We start from the raw sequence: 19,016 nt of genomic DNA on the forward strand, positions 1-19,016 counted from the left end.
AAAAAAAAAAAAAAAAAAAAAAAAAAAAAAAAAAGGAAAAAAAATAGGGAGAGCGAGCGAGCACAATCCGATCCGATCAAGCACTTTCAGCTTCATCCCTCCTGGGTCACACACTGCTCCTCCACCAAGGTTTGTGCGGAATTTCTTTTGCAACTTGCAACTTGGCTTTTCTTTTTTTTTTTTCCTCTCACTCCCGTTTCCTTCTCCTTTTGCCCTCGCACCCCCACCTTCTTCTCTATCGCTTTCCCCCCTCCTCTTTTATTTTCTTTTCCCCTCTCTTCCTCCCTTTTCCCGGTTGCATAATAATTAATGAGCAATCAGAGCGGCCGTAGGCTGCGGCGCAGCGAATGGCACAAGTTCTCACCGGGCTTAAGGCACTGGAGCTGCTCAGGTGCAAATTGAGCAAATAAATAAACAAACAAACAACAGCGGCGACAAAAAAAAAAAAAAAAAAGGGGGGGGGGGGGGGGAGGGAAGGAGCGAAAATGAAAGAAGGAAAGTAAAAAAACGGGGGAAAAAAGAGGGGGGAAAAAAAAAAAAAAAAAAAAAAAAAGAGAAAAAGCGAAGCGGGATTCGGAGCCGCGGCTGCACGGGCTTCGCTGCGAGCCGTGCGGGGAGAGAGCGAAAGAGAAAGAGGCGCTGGAAGAGGTGGGTCCAGGGCAGAGCGGCGCTTCCCAGGGCTGGCTCAGGGATGGGATGGGTTTGCTCCTGCCTAAAAAGTCAGGTGCTAAAGTTCAGAACTTCTCAAGCACGTTTCTCTCTGCCTCTCTCTCCCTCTCTCTGCTCCTTCCCCTTTTCCTCCTTCCTCTTTCTCGTTACAGGTGATCAAAGAAGAGAAACATCTACAAGAAGAGCGGAAGATACAGAGGGGATCTCACTTCGTAGAGATTTTTCCCCCCCCGAATTTGTTTTCCCCTTTTTTTTTTCTTTTTTTTTTCTTTTTCTTTTTTTTTTTCCCCTTCAGTATATTCTCTTATTTTTCTTTTTCTTTTTTCTTTTTCACTTTTTTTTTTTTTTAATTTTTATTTTTTTAATTTTTTGGAACCGAACATTTCTCACCACCACCCCCCTCCTCCCTCCGATTACAAACCAACCCAACCCCAACCTCGCCGAAGCTCTTTCCCCACCCCGACTCTGCACAGCCGTCCCCCCCCTCCCGTCGCCAGCCTCGCTGAGGAGGAGGAGGAGGAGGAAGAGCAGCGAGCGCGGAAGATGGAGGTCTCCACGGACCAACCGCGGTGGGTGAGCCACCACCACCCGGCCGTGCTCAATGGGCAGCACCCGGACTCCCACCACCCCACTCTTGGCCATACCTACATGGACCCCACGCAGTATCCTCTCGCCGAGGAAGTGGATGTACTTTTTAATATCGACGGACAAGGCAACCCCGTGCCTCCGTATTACGGCAACTCCGTGCGAGCCACCGTGCAGCGGTACCCGACGGCCCATCACGGTGAGTGTCCGCCCCGAGCCCCGGTGCCGCCGGGCAGACCCCGGCAGCGATCCTGCGGGCCGGGAAACGACGTCACGGGTGGGTTTTGAGGCCGGCTTTTAGAAATACGGCTCAATCCTGGCTACTTTTCGTTTTCTTTTTCTTTCTGTCTTTCCATTGTTTTGCTTTCTTTCCTATCTTTCTTTTTCTTCTGTTTTTAATCTCTTTCCCTTCTTTCCCTCCTCTCTTTCCCTATTTCTTCCTCTTTCTCTTTCACCTACCTTTTTTTTTTTTTTTTTTTTTTTTTTTTCCTTTCTCTTTCGCTGAGCTATTTTCCTCTCTAATTAGCTTAACGGCGTTTTCACATGGTGTTTAGCTTTTGCACCGTTCGCTGCTCTCGAGAAGCAGAGCCGTAGAGCAGGGGTGATGCAGGTGATGCAGTAGAGCAGGGAATGACCCCGCAGTCCTCATGCTTGGGATACTTCATTCACACTTCAGGAGCTTGTTAGGCTCAATTTGAAAGTTTCACCCAGGGCCGCATCATGGCGTGTGCTAAAACAAGAAAGTCAGAAGGAAGATCCCAAACCAGGCAGCAGAGCAGTGGTGTTTTCCTGCAGGAAAGTGGTTGATCCACGATGTGAATGTTGCTCCCGGGTCACTGCTTTTAGAGAAAGAGGTGAAATACCTGCGGCCGACGGGGCCTGGGGCTGCGGAGGGATGGATGTTTTGGTGCCATCTTTTTAGGGATGAAGCAGAGCAACTCAGGCTGTGTGACTGGAGTTGTCTCTATGGTTAAAAGTTAGGGAATAATAATAATAATAACAATAATAATAATAATAATAAGGCAGGGAAATGAGCAGCCGCTGAGCTCCGCAGCTGGAGAGTGACCTCTCTGAAGTGCTGGAATCTAAAAAGCCCGAGGCTCAACCCAAAATCAAGGAGAAGAAGGTGGGATGAGAGTGGCAGTGGAGCCGAGCTGGGCTCAGGGCTGCTCCCAGCCCTCAGCTACTTGTTGAGTGCGAGTCTGCATTAGGTCCGCTCAGTAACTGCTTTGTTCTGTCATTAGTCCCTTTAAAACAATTATTTCTGAGGATCAGCAGCCTTTGTCCTTTCTTTCTTTTCTGCTCTTTTCATTTTTTTCCCCCAATATATCAGCAGAAAGTGGAACTGCGGTCTCTCTGATCTAGCCTGAATATTATTTACTATGCTACTTCCTGGAGAAGATAATGAATCTTGACCCTTTCTATTCGTATAACCCACCTTCCCTTCCTTTTGAGCAGTTACTTTCAGTATTGTTCACGAATGTCTGGTACAATGAAAACCAGCCTGTAGGTTTTCTAACACACACACATGCCCACATGTAGACATATGTGTCCACACTGCACCCGCTCTTTTGCTGTCTGTGGCTCTATAGATTCGTGTTTGCATCTATCCTGTTTAGCACTCTGTACCACGATAGCTGGAGAGATTCAGGCTCTCTGGGTGTCAGTGTGTTTCAGGGTTATACAGTAGACACAGCCTTGCTCTCTTCCAGGTGAATAACTGTTTTTTCAGCTTCCAGCGATTTGCTGAAGTTGCAGTGGATTTGGGTAGATTTGATTCTTTGGATGTTTTTTTTTTTTAGAAAGGGCTAAAACGTGAGTTATGATCCCTCCAGAACATTTGTGACAGAAGGGAAGAAAGGTTCGGTTGCATAAGTCCAGCGGTTTTTTTTCCCCCTGAAAGCCCAGGTCTGTATTTTAATATACAGTGAAGAGTTTGTAGTGGTGAGAAGGGGATGGAGAGAGAGTTTATTTTCAGGTTGATACTCCCTCTCTGTGCCACAGTGCCACCAAAATCTGACATTTTTGTGCAACCCCAAGGATGGGGGGGAGGAGGGGAGAAAACACAAACTGCGACAGTTTGCAAAGTTCAGCAGTTCGGTTGGGAAGGTTAGAAAGGTTATAATCACATTTTTGGGCATCTTCTGATCCTCTTCGTTTGGCCAGAATATACCTAGGGTTTGTAGCCCATGGCTACTTTCGGAAAGCGCCTGACAAATTATTTCCCAACTCAGAGAAATGGTTTCTGCAGCGAGGGCTGGGCAATTTCGTGCAGGATCTTTGCTTCCAAGTCCACCTGGGGTTGTCTGGGAGAGGGCAAAGGGGGCTCTGTGTCTCAGCACATCCCCGCTTGGGGGGTCCCAATCCCTCAGGATCGCAGCTTTCAGGATTTCATTTTAAAAGGGAGAACACTGAGGGGTTCGCACCAGGTGGGTTTCTCCTATGCTCTAAGCGTCCGAGGAAGGAGCAGGGCTGCAGCCCGCATCCCCCGGCAGGTCGTAGGGCAGGCAGAGGGAATGTAACCGGCTTTTTCTCGCTGTGCTTTCTCCGAGCAGGCAGCCAGGTGTGCCGGCCCCCTCTGCTGCACGGCTCGCTGCCATGGCTGGATGGGAGCAAAGCGCTGAGCAGCCACCACAGCGCTTCCCCTTGGAACCTCAGCCCTTTTTCCAAGACCTCCATCCATCACAGCTCGCCAGGACCCCTCTCCGTTTACCCGCCCGCTTCTTCCTCCACTTTATCAGCCGGTCACTCCAGCCCGCATCTTTTCACCTTCCCACCGACCCCTCCTAAAGATGTGTCCCCGGATCCGTCCATCTCCACTCCTGGCTCCACCGGCTCCACCCGGCAGGATGAGAAGGAATGCATCAAATATCAGGTGTCCCTGGCTGACACCATGAAGCTGGAGTCGTCTCACTCTCGGAGCAGCATGGCCTCGTTAGGAGGAGCCACCTCCTCCGCTCATCACCCCATCACTACTTATCCACCGTATGTCCCCGAATATAGCTCTGGACTTTTCCCCCCCAGCAGCCTCTTAGGAGGATCGCCTACCGGGTTCGGGTGCAAATCACGACCGAAAGCGCGGTCGAGCACAGGTAGGGTTTTTGGCTGCTTCATCCCAATTTGCTCGGGAAGGGAGAGGAAGCGATGGGATGGAGCGTGGGTTGCGTACCCAGGGGCTGATTCCCGAGGAAAGGAGAGGAAAAACGTTGTATGTTTCTCATAGGTTACCCTGCTGGGATGCTAACCCCAGGCTAAGTCCTTCCCGAGTGCCCGAGCCTTGTGCCCGAGCCTTGTGCCCGAGCCTTTCCCTCCCGCCGGGCTCCAACCCCGGGGGCGATCCCAAACGCCTCTACTGTGCTCAGCTGCGGGCGTTTAATGAGGAAGCGAAACCGAGGGAACCGCAGCATTAGTGTATCTCTCCGTATTTTAATAATGGTACTTAAATCCCGGCCAACTTCCCCCGCCTGCCCTCCGCCCCGCTCTTCCCAGCGCGGCTCAGCCCAGGGCCTCTTCCCATGCGGCGCCGGGAGGCTGGGAAACAGGGAGGGGGGGGAGAATTACCCTGAGCTCACCCCCCCGGCCCCATCCAGCTCCGTGCCCGTCCCCGGACCGGACCCCAAACCCCGAGGAAGGCACCGCGGTGGGGTCTCGGCACACTGCGCACACTGCGGGGCTGTGCCGGATGGATGGTCGGGATTTAGGGTGCACCAAAGGGTGCTGCTGTGTGAGTAGAAGAAAGGGCGATTAGTCAAAACTCTTTTCCTTTTCTTTTTCTATTTTTCTTTTCTTTTTCTTTTTTTCTTCTTTCTTTCTTTTTTTTTTTTTTTCTTTTTTTTTTTCTTTTTTTTTTTTTTTTTTTCCGTGGAGGCTGCTGCGGGGTTGCCTGGCATGAATGAGATCAGTTTTCAGGGTTTTTCCAGGGTGACATTTACTCTGTCTGTCTGAGCAGGGACTGTCTCTATTTAGCTGATATGTTTGAGCTAATCCAATTATTTTCAGACTGCTGCACGCGACAGTTGCATTGTTTATCCAGCGCCAGGAACTTTAATAGAGTCCGGATGCGGTTAGAGTGACAAAAAAACCCAGACCTGTGTGTTTTGTACATGAAAGCAGGAGAGAGAGAGAGAGATGGAGTGAAACAAAAGAGAGGGACAGAGACACAAACGGCCTCAGAGCGGCCGCCCCGCTTAACCAGAGCGGAGTGAACCCACCCGTGTGCTCCGGAGCGGTCCCGACCCGACCCGACCGCTGCGGCTCCGCTTTATCCTCACCCAGAACCGCGGGGCAGCGGCTGCGCGGGATTTTCAAACCGTTTTGCCCCCCCTCTTCCTCCTTCCTCTTGTTTTCCTTTTGCCACTTTCTGTTACTTTACCTTCTAGAAAGACTTCTGCGGTTTGCGATAAACCAACCCCAAGAGCAACACCTATTTTTTTTTCTTTCTTCTTTTTTTAAAGTCGATTTTAGCAAGCTGGGGAGCTCGCAGACAAAGGGGGATGGGTCCGGGTGAAAAGAAGGGAGGGGGTGTTTGCGAACGACGAAAAGAGGGAGAAACGGATGCAAATTAACATTTCATTATTACGATTATTTTTTGGAGCAGGGGAGGGAGGTTTAGCACAAAGGCTCTGGAAAAACGGCTGCTGTTTGTGGTTAGGGAGTGGGTGCTTCGTGCTGGAACCCACTGCTGAGCTGGGTTAGTTCTGCTTCGGCCAGCTGAGTGTTTCTGCTGCTCTCAGACGGGCTGGGAGTGCCTTTAGGTGCAAGAAATAAAATAACAACAACATGAAACCACTCATTCAACCCTCTGTCAGTAGCTGTGAGGTACTGTGTCCCCTAAATCCTGGGAGCCAGAGGGCTGGGGAGCCCACTCATAACTGAGACAGAAGGGTGCCAAAAAGGAGGAGAAGAAGATGGAAAAGACTACAAAGTATTCAGGGTCCCAAATATTGGGCATGGTCTGTACATAAAGTGAGGAAGACAGAAGGATTTCTGCAGCCCCGCTGGCTGATCAGTGAGAGCTTACTTGCAAACAAATAGATAGTGGGTACTGGCCCAGTGACTGTGGATTGACTAGGGCTGGAGAGGTGTTCTGGTGCTTGGGCCATGATTATCTGGGGGGTTTGATCTGAGACCAAAGGAAGTGCACCTCTGGCTCATGCACCCCACTGGGATGCAGGGTGATGCTCAAGGAGTGAACCCAGGGCCCACATATGCATTAGGAAGGTGTTTGTGGACATATATTTGGCATCCATCTGTCTCAGGAGGGTCGTAGGCCCCTTTTTTTCTAACTCCAGGGGTGACAGAGACCCACCAGCCTCTCATCTTCCTTCCACCAAGAGGGACCCATGTGTGGGGGAGAGCTCCAGGGAACCCCTGAGCTGCCTGGGGGTTTGGGTAGGGGTTGTCACCATTACCTACCTCTTCCTAAAGGGCATAGGAGACGTGGGGTGTCAGGATTGGGGTGATGGGGCAGGATCAGACCCAATGAGGGCTGATAGTCCCCTACTTCTGTGTCTTAACCATGGCCTTGGGCTCTTGGGCATCCTGAGCTCGGAGAGGACAGACAGTGCCTTTTGGAGTTATTCTGGGGCAGGGGGGAGACTTCTCCATCCTCTTTCACCACTGTTTTCCCTAAGTGAACTATGTGCTCTCTTGTTTCTAGAAGGCAGGGAGTGTGTAAACTGTGGGGCTACCTCAACCCCTCTGTGGAGAAGAGACGGCACCGGGCACTACTTGTGTAACGCCTGTGGACTCTATCACAAAATGAACGGGCAGAACCGACCCCTGATCAAACCCAAGAGAAGGCTGGTGAGTGGTTTTACTTTATTGTACAGAATTTGTTTTCTCCTGCCACTTTTGTTTCTTGTTCACAGCTTGGGATGGAGCTGGAAAGCTCAGCCAGCCCCGAAAAGTGGACGCACTGTGTCTGAGGGCTGGAACGGAGGATGCTTGGAGAGAGGATCCCACGCGCTGTGGGCCTCAGTTGTCTGTTCCTATTGCAAACATAAAACAGGTTTAAAAAAAATCAAGAGCTAGAGGTTTCTGTAAGCCAGGACTGGGTTTTCTCCCAGGTTGCAATAGGGTGGCAGCCTCTGCACAGCAGACCTGGGTGGTGACCCAAGGGTGAAAGCTCTTTCTAAAGACATTTCCCACTGACCAAAGAGATAAGAAGCTGGAAATTTCTTTCTGTGTGCTTTCCATTCCTCTTGGCTGGTGGTGACACAGAAGGGACCTGAGCAGGGTTACTTGTTCCTGAGCACCGCCACTGTCTCCATCTCATTGCCATCTCAATGTAGGGCATGGCAAAGTGTGTGAGGGTGCAAAACTGAGTGTGCACCCACAACCGCACAAGCTGGAGGAAGGTGAAATGCACAGGTAACTATTTGGAATAATGGTGAAATAATAGTTTCAGGCCTCAGGACCATAATATATACAGGCAATACATTATAGCATCCCCAGTGATCTATTTATGAATTTCTCTGGAAGCCACAAAAAGGTCTGGAAGCTGTGGGCATGGCTAATAAATGCGTTGAAGTCTATTTGGCAAATAATCAGGCAAACCACAAGGGGAAAAATATATCAAGTGGGGGAAAAAATATGTTCCCTGCCTGGGAAGTTATTGAATATTTTGAATCGAGGCACATTTGGTCGCATTAGGATTAAAAATGGAAGGTGGAGGAAAAGCAACTCATGCATCCCCGTGGTGTTTTGGGGCTGATGGACTGAAGGGGACAGCGCTGGTGTGGAGCTCTGCCATGCGTGCTTTTAGGGACAGACTTTCAGTGTTTTTCCCTTATAAGAAAATGTTGGTCTCCTTTGGCTCAGCCTTGTCTTTCACAGCCTCGTTAGGAAAAAGGAAAGGCTTTCTAGGGAGGGAAGTATGGCTTGGGATTTTTAATTTTTTTGGAGCAGCTCTCTTGTTCTCTTCTCCTCCTTCCCGCCAGCCCTTCTGTCTTAAGCACACACACCTCGTTTTCTTTTTCTTTTTTTTTTTTTTTCCTCGTTCTCTCTTTATGTGTAAAGTCAACTTCCTAGGAAAAAGCTGCCGGATATCTGAGCCCTGGAGATAACTCATAAACAACAGCTCTGTTTCCCCAGCCCAAACACACAGGAGCTTGAGCGTATCCAAACAAGCAGAGGGGGAGGCAGGATAGGAAAGCGGCTGGAAAGGGGGTAGAGCTTTCACAAAGTGTCTGATGGAACCATGAAAGAATGTCCTGAATTACCCCGAGCTCGGCACATGTAAAATGGAATATATAAATAAATACATTTTGAAAGGTCACTCTTGGGAAAAAAAAGGAAAAAAAAGAAAGAATGAAAAATGTAAAGAAAGACCTGGTCTTGCATAATCATTCCTATCTTGGGCATTTTAGCTGAAGTCTGAGATACAAAAAACTTTGCATGCAGTGTTCGCTAAATGAGAACTTCAGATTTTTTTTATTCTTTTTTTTTTATCACTGTCTGAAACAATGTTTTTTACACCGTTTGCCTCTATTTTTCTTGCTAACGCTCTCAAAAAGAAAAAAATCAGAATGCATCAAGACCTTCTGCATTTGCATCTCTTTGTGCAAGGATGTGGAAGCATGCATGTCTGTGGTTTGAATGATCCTCCCGGCTCTGGGAGGTGAGCGGGCTGGGAGCCGAGGTGTGCACCTCTTGCTCTGCCACAAGTTTCCTGTGTGACCTTGGGCTGGTTTTGTAGGCTCTGATCCCAGTGCACTGTAGCTAATGACAGGACTCCGATGGGCTGGATAGAGAAGTCAAATAAATCCTTAGATGCTGGGAACCCAAGCTTCATTAAATTCAATGGGAGTCTTTGTAGGGCTGACTTTATGGGGAATGATGAGATGAGCTTTGCAGGTTGAGGAGCTCTACTTTGTTTTGGGGGGAAAGCTGTGGATCATGTAGAGTGCCCCCATCCAAGCCCGTAGTAGCTCCTTCATGGCCCTTAGCTGAGACAAAGCCTTCCTTTGCATTTTCTTCTTTCATTGCCCACATGGATGCAGAGCTCTCTCTTTCCATGTCTGTACTGATTTTGAAAGAATAATGGCTAGTTTCTCAGAGGGATTTGGCACATGCAATATGATTTTAGGAAGCTGTCCCTTGCAACTTTTTGGATACTCCGTGTAAATGTAGGCACCAAAACCAGCTCTTAAGCATGTTTATCAGCACTCAGTTCCTCCTTCTGCACCTTCCTTGGTTCCACCTTTCCATCACTGTCAGCACTTCCAGCATGAAGTTGTGTCTTTGCTCAACCAGCTCTGGTCCTGTAGATGATAGTGTGTCATCCCAGTACTGACATGGACATGATTGGGTTGGTGATGAGTGTCAGTCCCATTGCTGGGAGCCTTGAAAATAGTGTTATTATTCATTATTTCCTGCCTACTGTTGCTGTCTCTGGTCTAAATTGGTACAGAATGAAAGCTACGGTCTGGGACGAAAAGAGTTCAGGACTTAAAATATTGAGATAACAATGCCAAGGTTTTGTAGAGAAAAAGTGACAGATGGATTAGGCTTTAGGGAAGATAATGAACATTGTGATTTATTGGTGTATTTATAATTAGCTGGTGAGAATTTGCTTGAGATCCTGAAAAGGTAGTTGGAATGAGGCATACCTTTAAACACATTTACCATCCAAGAAATTATGGTGAGCACAGTGTTGAAACCCCAAATGTCTTCAAAGGGGATGTTTCCCCTGTGTGGGCTGAGTCAAATATCGCTGGTTTTCAGAAATTTCCTTAGGCTTGATTTTTGGGTCTGATAAATTCAAAGCTGCCACAGAGAGTCATTCCAGCCTCCGAGCCACCTATGCTTGGCCCCTGGGTTGTGATGGGTGTGCAGCTCTGAGAGCAGGTATGTCCACCAACACGGTGATTTGAATGGAAACCAAATCTGGAGCCTTGGCAGAGTCCAGAGAAGGACAGGATAAAGGCCTCTGTGCGCAAACTTGCCCGATAGGCTCTGCTTTTGGTGGTGGGGTGCCTCAACTTCTTCAGATGGTTACTTTTTTTTTGCAGACAGAACACTTTTTGTGCTGCCTGGTAAGAGCCCCTTGTTGTCAGACTGGGCATTCTTCAATTCTTCTTAATGCTTGTGGGTGCAGCGTGATTTATTTTTTCAGATAGTCCTTTTTTCGTGTGTGTAATTAAAAAAGAGGAAAAAAATCCTACTCTATCTAAAACAAAACCAACCCGTCCTCTCTCCACCTACGCCACATTCAATTATGATTAAAATTGCAACATGACCTAACAAGAGTTGGTATTAATGCTAGCACCGTGCCAGTGTCCATGTTTGCATTTTGGGTTTGCTGTACAGTCTCCAAAGATGCGGTATTTTATTATTTTTTTAATGTTGGATGTGCTACAGTGTGCGGCTGAGTGGGGTGAGGGGTAAATTTGAAACAGTAAGAGCACAAAAGAGAGCATTAAAGGCTCAGTTCTGCAAGGTGCCAAGCATTGCTATGATCTGGCAAATCGTTTAAGCACATGTTTTAACTTTAAGCACATGAGCAGTCCCATTGAAAGCGGTGCATCGGGATGAAATCAGAGCTCTGGGACTGTGTCATGTTGATGAAGAAGAGATAGGAGTGGGATCTAAAGATCTTTTTTAGGAGCTGTAGGCACTTGCATGCATGCAAGCATGCATACACATTCATATAAAAGTCTGCAAACTCCTTTTCCTCCTTCAGTGGCAGAAGGACAATTTGTTTGCCAAAGTTACAGTTTTTAAATGATAAGCAAGAATTCATGCATGTGAATGAGAAGCGACTTGGCTAAATTTGGCTTTCCTAAATCATTATCACAGCTCACAAAAAAGCTTCTTTATACACCTTGACACATATACTTTTTTTTTTTTTTTTTTTTGTTCCTCCCTTTTTATGAAATGGTAAATTCTTCTTTCAACCTCATTACCAGTCCTTAAATAAACATGAAGTTTGAGGCTGCAGAAGGGTGTAATTAAAAAGTTGGGATTCTTGCTCTTCGCCGCAGTGTTATTTCCGATCTGGAGCCTGTATCCTTTGAAGCAGAGCTGAACTTATGGGATGGGGCCGTGCTTGCTGTCAGACCCAGCGAGCAGCTGCCCAGTGAGCACGGCGCGGGTCTCATCCAGCACTGGCTGAAGCCATCGTGACTCATGCCACTGACTCCAGCAATTGCTGGTTCAGGCCCTGACTGCAGAATTAGATCCCTGGGGGGTCTGAGAGAATTAAGATGGAAAGACATGTTGGCATTTAAATAATATTTTCCCCTCTGGAATGGGCCGTGCCAGCGTTGCTAATTTTGATGAGCTCTATCAGAGGTTTAGCACTCACTTTTAGGATGCCCTTTGGCACCTGATTCAGTTCATATATAATTTGGGATTAAAGTACCTCGGGGATTTTTTGTCGGAATTATTATTTGTTCTCACAAGCCAGTTTCTGTAGGCCTCTGCTGCTGTGCGTCAGTCTTGTGTGGTTGATGTTTTCTTTCTCAGAGATTTTGCTGATGGCATCTTTTTAATGCTTTTTTTTCACCTCTTCTTGTCCCACCCGTTCCTGCAGTCTGCAGCCAGGAGGGCGGGCACGTCCTGCGCTAACTGTCAGACCACCACCACCACCCTGTGGAGGAGAAATGCCAACGGCGATCCTGTCTGTAATGCCTGTGGGCTCTACTACAAGCTGCACAATGTAAGTGTGATGGTAACGCGCGGTAGTGGGGCCTCCCTTTCCATGCTTGGTGTCTCAAAGTCTTCCTTAGTATGAGGATTTATACTCTTGGGTGGTCCAAAGTCTTCCTTGGTTTGAGGATTTCCACTCTTGGGTGGTTCAAACTCTTTGCTGGCTTCAGGATTTGCTGTAGGTGTCTCTGTTCATTGCAGGTGAATTGGGCTAGGTGACCTTGTAAGGTCCTTTCTGACTCAAACGATTCTATGACTCTACGACATCCAGTCTTGGGTGGTGCTGAGACCTCCTCTGTCCCTTTGGGGATCCCTTTGGGAACCTTAAATTTTGAAGCAGTGAGCGAGTGTCCCCTTAAATGTAGCTGATCTGACTTGGGAAGGTATAAAACAGGACTGTCAGTGGGTAATGTTAGAGCTTTCCCATGCCTGAGCCGAGGAAGGAGGGGTGGATCAACAGAGAGACATGTTATCCACTGCGGATTGGGCTCAGCGTGCTGGAAAAGACAACACACCATCCTGCAAGCTGATACCCCTTCTACGCACAGCTTGGTTCCTCCAGCAAACACAAACTCCGCCAAAAAAGCAAAATGTGCCAGTGACTATTTAGATCTTTCCTGGGTTTGTGGCTATCTTTGTCCCGTCCCTCTGCCAGTCCCCAGAGGTGATTTATTTAGGTCTCTTGTTTGCCCCATTTGACGCAAGCGATTCCTAAACAGAAAGGACTTGATTTAGTTAGTGGGATGTAGAGTGTGCTAAACCTGTGATATGAATTTTAAGGCATCTGTCATGGAAAGGAATGAGAAATGTAACAAAATGAACTGGCTGGAAGATTTAATCTAATATCTCCATGCAAAGCCAGATTGCAGAAACCAAGGATATGTGCCCTAGGGAAAGAGCTAAAGGAATCTGAAAAGTCTTCTACCAAATAATACTGCTAATACAGGAGTCTTAAGGCTACTACTGTTACTCTCATTCTACATGTGACATTGGAATAATTATTATGTCAGAAGAAGGAAAAGACTTCCAATTTCTGTGCTTTGGCATAACTTTTTTTTTTTTTTTTTTTTTTTTCCTAGTGGTCATTAGCTTTATGTTTGACTTAGAAATCTCAGGCTATGTTTTACCCTGATGTCTACCCACACAAATACATCAAAGATGGATTGGGTTTCACGGGGCAGCCAAACCTGGTGGTGTCTCTGTCCCTTGTTATTTCAAGCTCTTTGTATTTTTGACATGAGTGAACAAGTTTGGATTAAACGGGAGGAAAAAAAGAAGACCCAACTAGGCTAATTTTTCACCTGTTCTGTGAGAGGCATCTCTTGGAAAAAAGGAAAATGTGTTTACCCTTTAGTGGGCGAGCATCTCAGCACCCTTTGAGTTCTTTGTAGCAAACAAAGGTTGTCATCAGACTCTCTGTGTGATCTGCAAACAGAGGGTTGGACCAGGCATGAGGAGTGAAAACTCGGAGTATCATAAGAAAATACTTAGCTTGCTATTTCTATGGCAGGAAGGTAACGATGTCAGCTAGCTTCAGTGAAGGAGTATATTTTTGTGTGCTGTTGTCATTGTGGCAGTGTAGCTACTGATGTTAGGACTTTGCTTAGATGGCGATGAGGCCATCGGGTCCACCGGGTAACCCAGAGAAATTGTAGGGTAACCCAGAGAAACTGTAGGTGCCCCATTCCTGAAGGTGCTCAAGGCCAGGTTGGTTTGGGGCTCTGGGCAGCCTGATCTGGTGGGTGACAGCCAGACCATGGCAGGGCATTGGAACTGAATGAGCTTTAAATTCCCTTCCAACTTAAGGAATTCTATGATTTTAATCATCTAGCACGAACACGAGCAGTAGGGACACCTCTACCTGAGTTGTTCCCCTTGTGCTGCAGCAAAGCCCTTGAATGGGAATAGTCTCACCTCAGGTACCATTTATTGGACCTGGTGAAGATGTCTGCATTTCGATGAGATCATTTATAGCCCTGAAGACTGTACAGTATCTCCCTGTGTCTAGAAATGGAGACAGAATGTTAAGTTCATGTGGATCTGCACCGTAGATGTCAGACGGGAGGAATTCCCCCTAAGGCAGCTGAACACTGGAGTTCTCCAGGAACGAGCACCTGCTCCCTCTCTCCTTTTCTTTTTAACACTAACTTTGTGAAACTAGTTGGCCTGAACTGACCCCCTGATCCATTGTTTAGGGATGTTAGTGAAATCTGTGACATAGGGCAGGCCTTGAGCAGATTGGAACCGTTTTCATATTCATTAAAAACACTGTCAGCTTCTGAAAAGCTCAGTACAGCTAGTTACCAAAGTCAAGTAGTATCTTGCCTTAAGAGCAGCTCCACTGATGGGACCTGCTTAAATGATACCCCCTAGAGTACTATGATAGAACTAGGCAAGGATACTAAAATCTGGCTATGAGTAGGTAGATTTTCCTTCCACTTTTTTCTTTTTTTAATTTTTGCTGCTGGATGATGCTTAATTATAACTACAGTGAGAAATGAGCAACATCACTGCAGATCATCCTTGAAAATACCACTCTCACAGCTTTAAAGCTTTACAAGGGCACAGTGCTGAGGCATTGTTCTGCAGCCCAATGTGGCTTTCAAGATGTATAGCTGTGAAGGCCACACTCTGCTTTATAAATTATATGTGAGTGACTTTATTTTTTAAATTCTTTTGTGACTGGTGATAAGGCAATGGTGGAAGTGAAGTTTCCTTTTGTTTTTGGCTGCTAGGAGGTGAGCTGCTCTAACTGCCTTTAGTCAACTCAAAGCAGGGATGAAGTTTTGTGGTTGATCATGGACAAGTTTCGTAGGCTGGTGGGAATTGGTTTGGTATTTTAAAGTGCAGGTGTGGTCCTGCTCCTTTTCGGTGTTTGTCTCTGTGTTGGTTCTCCACCAGGAGAGGTGCTGGAAATGCGTACAGGCTCGCCATAGCATTTCCCTTTTGAGCAGCAGGGTGTCTGCACAGATGTGTCAATGACTGCAGAAGTCTTTTGGCTACTCGGAAGACGATTTCATTCTGATTTAGGCTAGTAGGAAAACCCTTGCTCTTTTAGTTCCCCCTACTTTTCCTCTTTTGTCTTTTCTTTCTGTTTAACGAGTTTTCCTAGGACCTTCAGATCATTAGGGTATTTTAATGCATTGATCTGAAGATAAAACGTGTCTGCATTTCACGCCTACCTCAGGAAGGGTTGCAGTAAATAATACCAACACTTTTTTTCAATTTTTTTTCTTTTTTTTTTTTAATGAGCGATATCAGTTTGTTTTCCTGTTGATTTCCTCAGCTGAAGTGAACCCATTTGACAGTAGGATATAAGCAATGACTATAATAGTCTTGGGGTACCTTTAGTGGAGTTGCTGACATTTTTCCAATTGACTTCAACAAGAGCAGGCTCCATTAACACCAGTATTAAGAATGACTAATATTTCACATTGATGCGACGCCTTTCATCCTGTGGCATCCCAGAGTGTTCGTTAAGATACAGCCAGTCTGGAAGATTAACCCAACATTGTAATGACTATGTCTAAATGATAAATCCGCTTCAGTGACAGGACCTTATTGAGGTCAGTGGCAAAATCCCTTTGTCTTCAGTCAGAGCAAGATCAGACCTATAATGTCTATGACTGTCCCCTGGATTTGATCTCTCGAATGTGGGGTTCTTGTCCTTGCTATTTCAGTCCTTCTTAGAAGTGGGATCAGCCTTCGCTCACTTCAGACATAGGTGGGAGCGCTTGTACCTTGCTGGAGGTATGCAGCATCCTGTCTTGCACCCATAGAAACGAACGAGATATCACTGATTTTGGCAAAAGTCCTCAAAAGCAACCTTTGTTACACAATATCCAAAGGTAGAGTGAAGTGTCCCGAGAGCAGAGCAGTCAGTGTTTTGCATATGATACGACAAAGAACGTAATTCCTGCCCATAATTAATTAGCTCCATCTGAAATTAATGAATTTCATATACATGCTTTGGGGTGGTTTAATTTTAATTTAGCATGTGTTTGTCATTTTTATCACAATGAATTTTCATGTGAAAGGTCTTCCCTCCAGGTCTCTCATTTCTCTCCCCCAGAAACAGATATGGGTTTGTGCCTTTGATGTTTCGGGGACCCCTTTAACTTTGCTGTGTTTAATCTTAGAAGTTAGTGGGAAATATTTCTGGCTTGCTGTTGTGTTTCTGGCTTGCTGTTGTGGCTGTTCTGGTCTCCCTCCTCTTGATGTTTGTCTGAGTGCTTATCTCTTTGGGTGAAATACCTGGCAAGAGAGTGAGGCCAAGTACAGCAGGATGATGCTATCAGTTGGAATGGCACCTTGACCCCAGTTGCAGGGCTGGCTACAGCTTATCATAGAATCATGGAGTTTGAGTTGGAAAGAAACTTTAAAGGTCATCTGCTCCAACTCCTCTGCAGTGGATAGGGTCATGTACAGAGAGATAAGGTTGCCCAGAGCTCCATCCATCTTAACCTTGAATGTCACCATGGACAGAGTATCCTCCACCTCTCTGGGCAAACTGTTTCAGTGCATCCTGAGCAAAACTCATATTCCTATCCTTTAGGCTCACATCACAGTCTATGAGGATCTGTTCTTTGCAGTTGAACAAAGCATGAAAGATGCTGCTTTAAGGAGGTGATCGGTGTTCTGAAGGACACTCCAAGAGCCAGCACAGCATGAGGCTGGTGCAGTTTTGCCACCACCAGGTCCTCAGCTTGTGTTTGCTGCTTTCTCTGGAAATCCAATCTGGATGCCCTTGAGACTTCATATCATGGTGCAAATTCTCATTATGAGCTGGGGAGGCAGGAATTTATGTATGTCTCCCCAGGTCTGAGCTGGTCTTATTGGAGATCAGGACCTCCAGATCAGTTGTGACATTGCTCCCCAGTGGGATTCACCTTTTGCCTTTTGAACATGGACAAGAAATCCCTACTGGGTGACTGGAAACAGGCAGGCTATGCTTTCCCATCACAGGCTGAAGCAAAGGGCCTCCCTTGTATGTGTATCCCATGAGGACAGCAAGTCAAGGAGAAGGGTGATATTGTATTTAAAGCCTATGACATTTGAGGTTTTGGCTTGCTGCTGCCCCAAGGCTGCTGTGGATCTGCACATGGGCTGGCATACCTTTGGCTGCTAGCAAGCTGGGCTGCTCCCACTGGCTGCCTTTATCCAGAGGTAATCAGAATTTCAATTGCCCATTTTTTAGGGTGAGGTGAAATTTCTCATCACTGCTGGTGCGGAGAGCCTGGGGTCACTAATTCAGAGTGAGATGACGAACTTTGGGATGCTCTTTCCTCTCCCCATGCCTCTGTCCCTGCATATAACAGGGAGCTATTGTATCCCTGCCTCCTTGGGGAGAGAACTCACAGAATGGTTCTCACACTGTGGGGAAAGGCACTGATAAGCAAGCAGCTAAATTATTCTGTGATCTCAAAGAAGGGTGTGCTTTGTTCCCTGCACTGGTTGAAGATCTTACGAATCAAAATCTGCTCAGGATCCTTGCAGGAACCTCCTTCCATTGGCCTTGTGGTTCTCAGTGGATAGTGGATCCATTTTTTCCTCCCTTTTCATCATCATCAGCACTCACAGTTATTGCAAGAAGCAGTGTACAGTGCTATGGGGTTTTGCCTTCTGCCTTGGGTGGGATTCTGCAGAGGAGCCACTGTGAGACTCCTGTCATTGCCCAAGCACAGATTTTTAAAGGTTTTTATGCATGCTTCCCAACTGTTGCAAAAACCTTTCTTAAAAAGTACGAGTAATACGAAATCAGCTGTCAGTCTTATGAAGAGTTTGAGCAGCACCCTAACGCCCCTGGGAGAGTTTGAGACCCCCGGTAGCACTGAAATCCCAGCAGCTGCTGTCACTAATGGTTTTAGATCAATCAGGCAGCCTGGGGGTGAGATGGTGTCTGCAGGGAATATTTCAAGGTGATAATGATTGGTCTCATTCCTAAACATGCTGCAATTACCTTATGCGCAGATAGCTGAAATTTTTCAGCCACTACAAGTTATTTGGGTATGCTTTCCTCCTGTGGGGCTCTGTGCTTTTCTGTCTTCTCATCTCTACAAATTTCAGTCCAACATGGGATTTTCTGCAGTTCCCAGGAGTGGTTTTGGCCCTGATTTGAATTTTGGAGGTGTTTGAGCTATGCAGGGGGAGGAGGGGACTGCTGGATGTTCAGCTGGACCTGGGCATATCCTGTGGCATAGGGTGCATGAATCCCACAGTGATCTGGGGAGAAGAGATGGAAGCACAAAAAAAAATAATTTATTTTTGTTTAGATTAACAGACCCCTGACTATGAAGAAAGAAGGAATTCAGACCAGAAACCGAAAAATGTCTAGCAAATCCAAAAAGTGCAAAAAGGTCCATGACAACCTTGAAGACTTTCCCAAGAGCAGCTCCTTTAACCCCGCCGCCCTCTCCAGACACATGTCCTCCATCAGCCACATTTCACCCTTCAGTCACTCCAGCCACATGCTGACTACACCGACACCGATGCATCCTCCCTCCAGCCTCTCATTTGGACCTCACCATCCCTCCAGCATGGTCACTGCCATGGGTTAGTGAGAGACTCCCCTGCTGAATGCTTACGGTCTCAAAATGAGATTTACTTTATATACTTGCATTTTTGCAGGCGCGTGGTTATGGGTCTGATGTCCCAAATCAAATGGGAGGGGGAAAAAAGAAAAAAAAAAAAAAAAGAATAAAAAGAATAAAAATAAATATGTTATTTGAAGGCGTAAGAATGAAAAAAATAATAATAAAAAAAGAAAAAAACTACAAAAAGCACAAAAACGGAAAAAAAAAAGAAAAAAAGGAAAAAAGAAAAAAAAAGTTTTAAAAAAGTGATGTTTGCCACTTTTTAAAGGAACTCACTATGGCATCTATGTATTCTTACCCACTGAATCTGGATACCATTTGTGAATAAGCCATTCAGAACTCGCATTCCCTATTGAACAGGATCTCTAGTGCTGTGAACAAAATAAAGTAAAATAAAAAATGCTGAACATTGCATATAACTTATATTGTAAGAAATACTGTACATTTGAGGAAGACTTTATTGCATCTGGAGAGCTGCGAAGAAAAAGGCATGAAGGACTCTGAGAGATTTTTTTT

The 19,016-nt window shown here is 46.4% G+C and overlaps 1 protein-coding gene across 2 annotated transcripts; it reads left to right on the forward strand.

Annotated features, from left to right (window-relative positions):
* Positions 1-967: 967 nt before the first annotated feature.
* GATA3 (GATA binding protein 3) lies at positions 968-18,635 on the forward strand. Of its 2 annotated transcripts, none has more exons than XM_042872981.1 (5): positions 968-1,453; positions 3,810-4,346; positions 6,914-7,059; positions 11,792-11,917; positions 18,180-18,635. In XM_042872981.1, exons 1-5 carry the CDS (start codon positions 1,213-1,215, stop codon positions 18,462-18,464), a joined length of 1,335 nt encoding a protein of 444 aa, XP_042728915.1. In that variant the 5' UTR covers positions 968-1,212; the 3' UTR covers positions 18,465-18,635. The 2 variants fall into 2 exon arrangements, with proteins under 2 accessions (XP_042728915.1, XP_042728916.1); XM_042872982.1 differs by having other exon boundaries at positions 6,917-7,059.
* The last annotated feature ends 381 nt before the right edge of the window (positions 18,636-19,016 follow it).

Source organism: Lagopus leucura, unplaced genomic scaffold (genome assembly GCF_019238085.1).
Source record: "Lagopus leucura isolate 7727_CA_CO unplaced genomic scaffold, USGS_WTPT01 Super-Scaffold_100008, whole genome shotgun sequence".
NCBI lineage: Eukaryota > Metazoa > Chordata > Aves > Galliformes > Phasianidae > Lagopus > Lagopus leucura.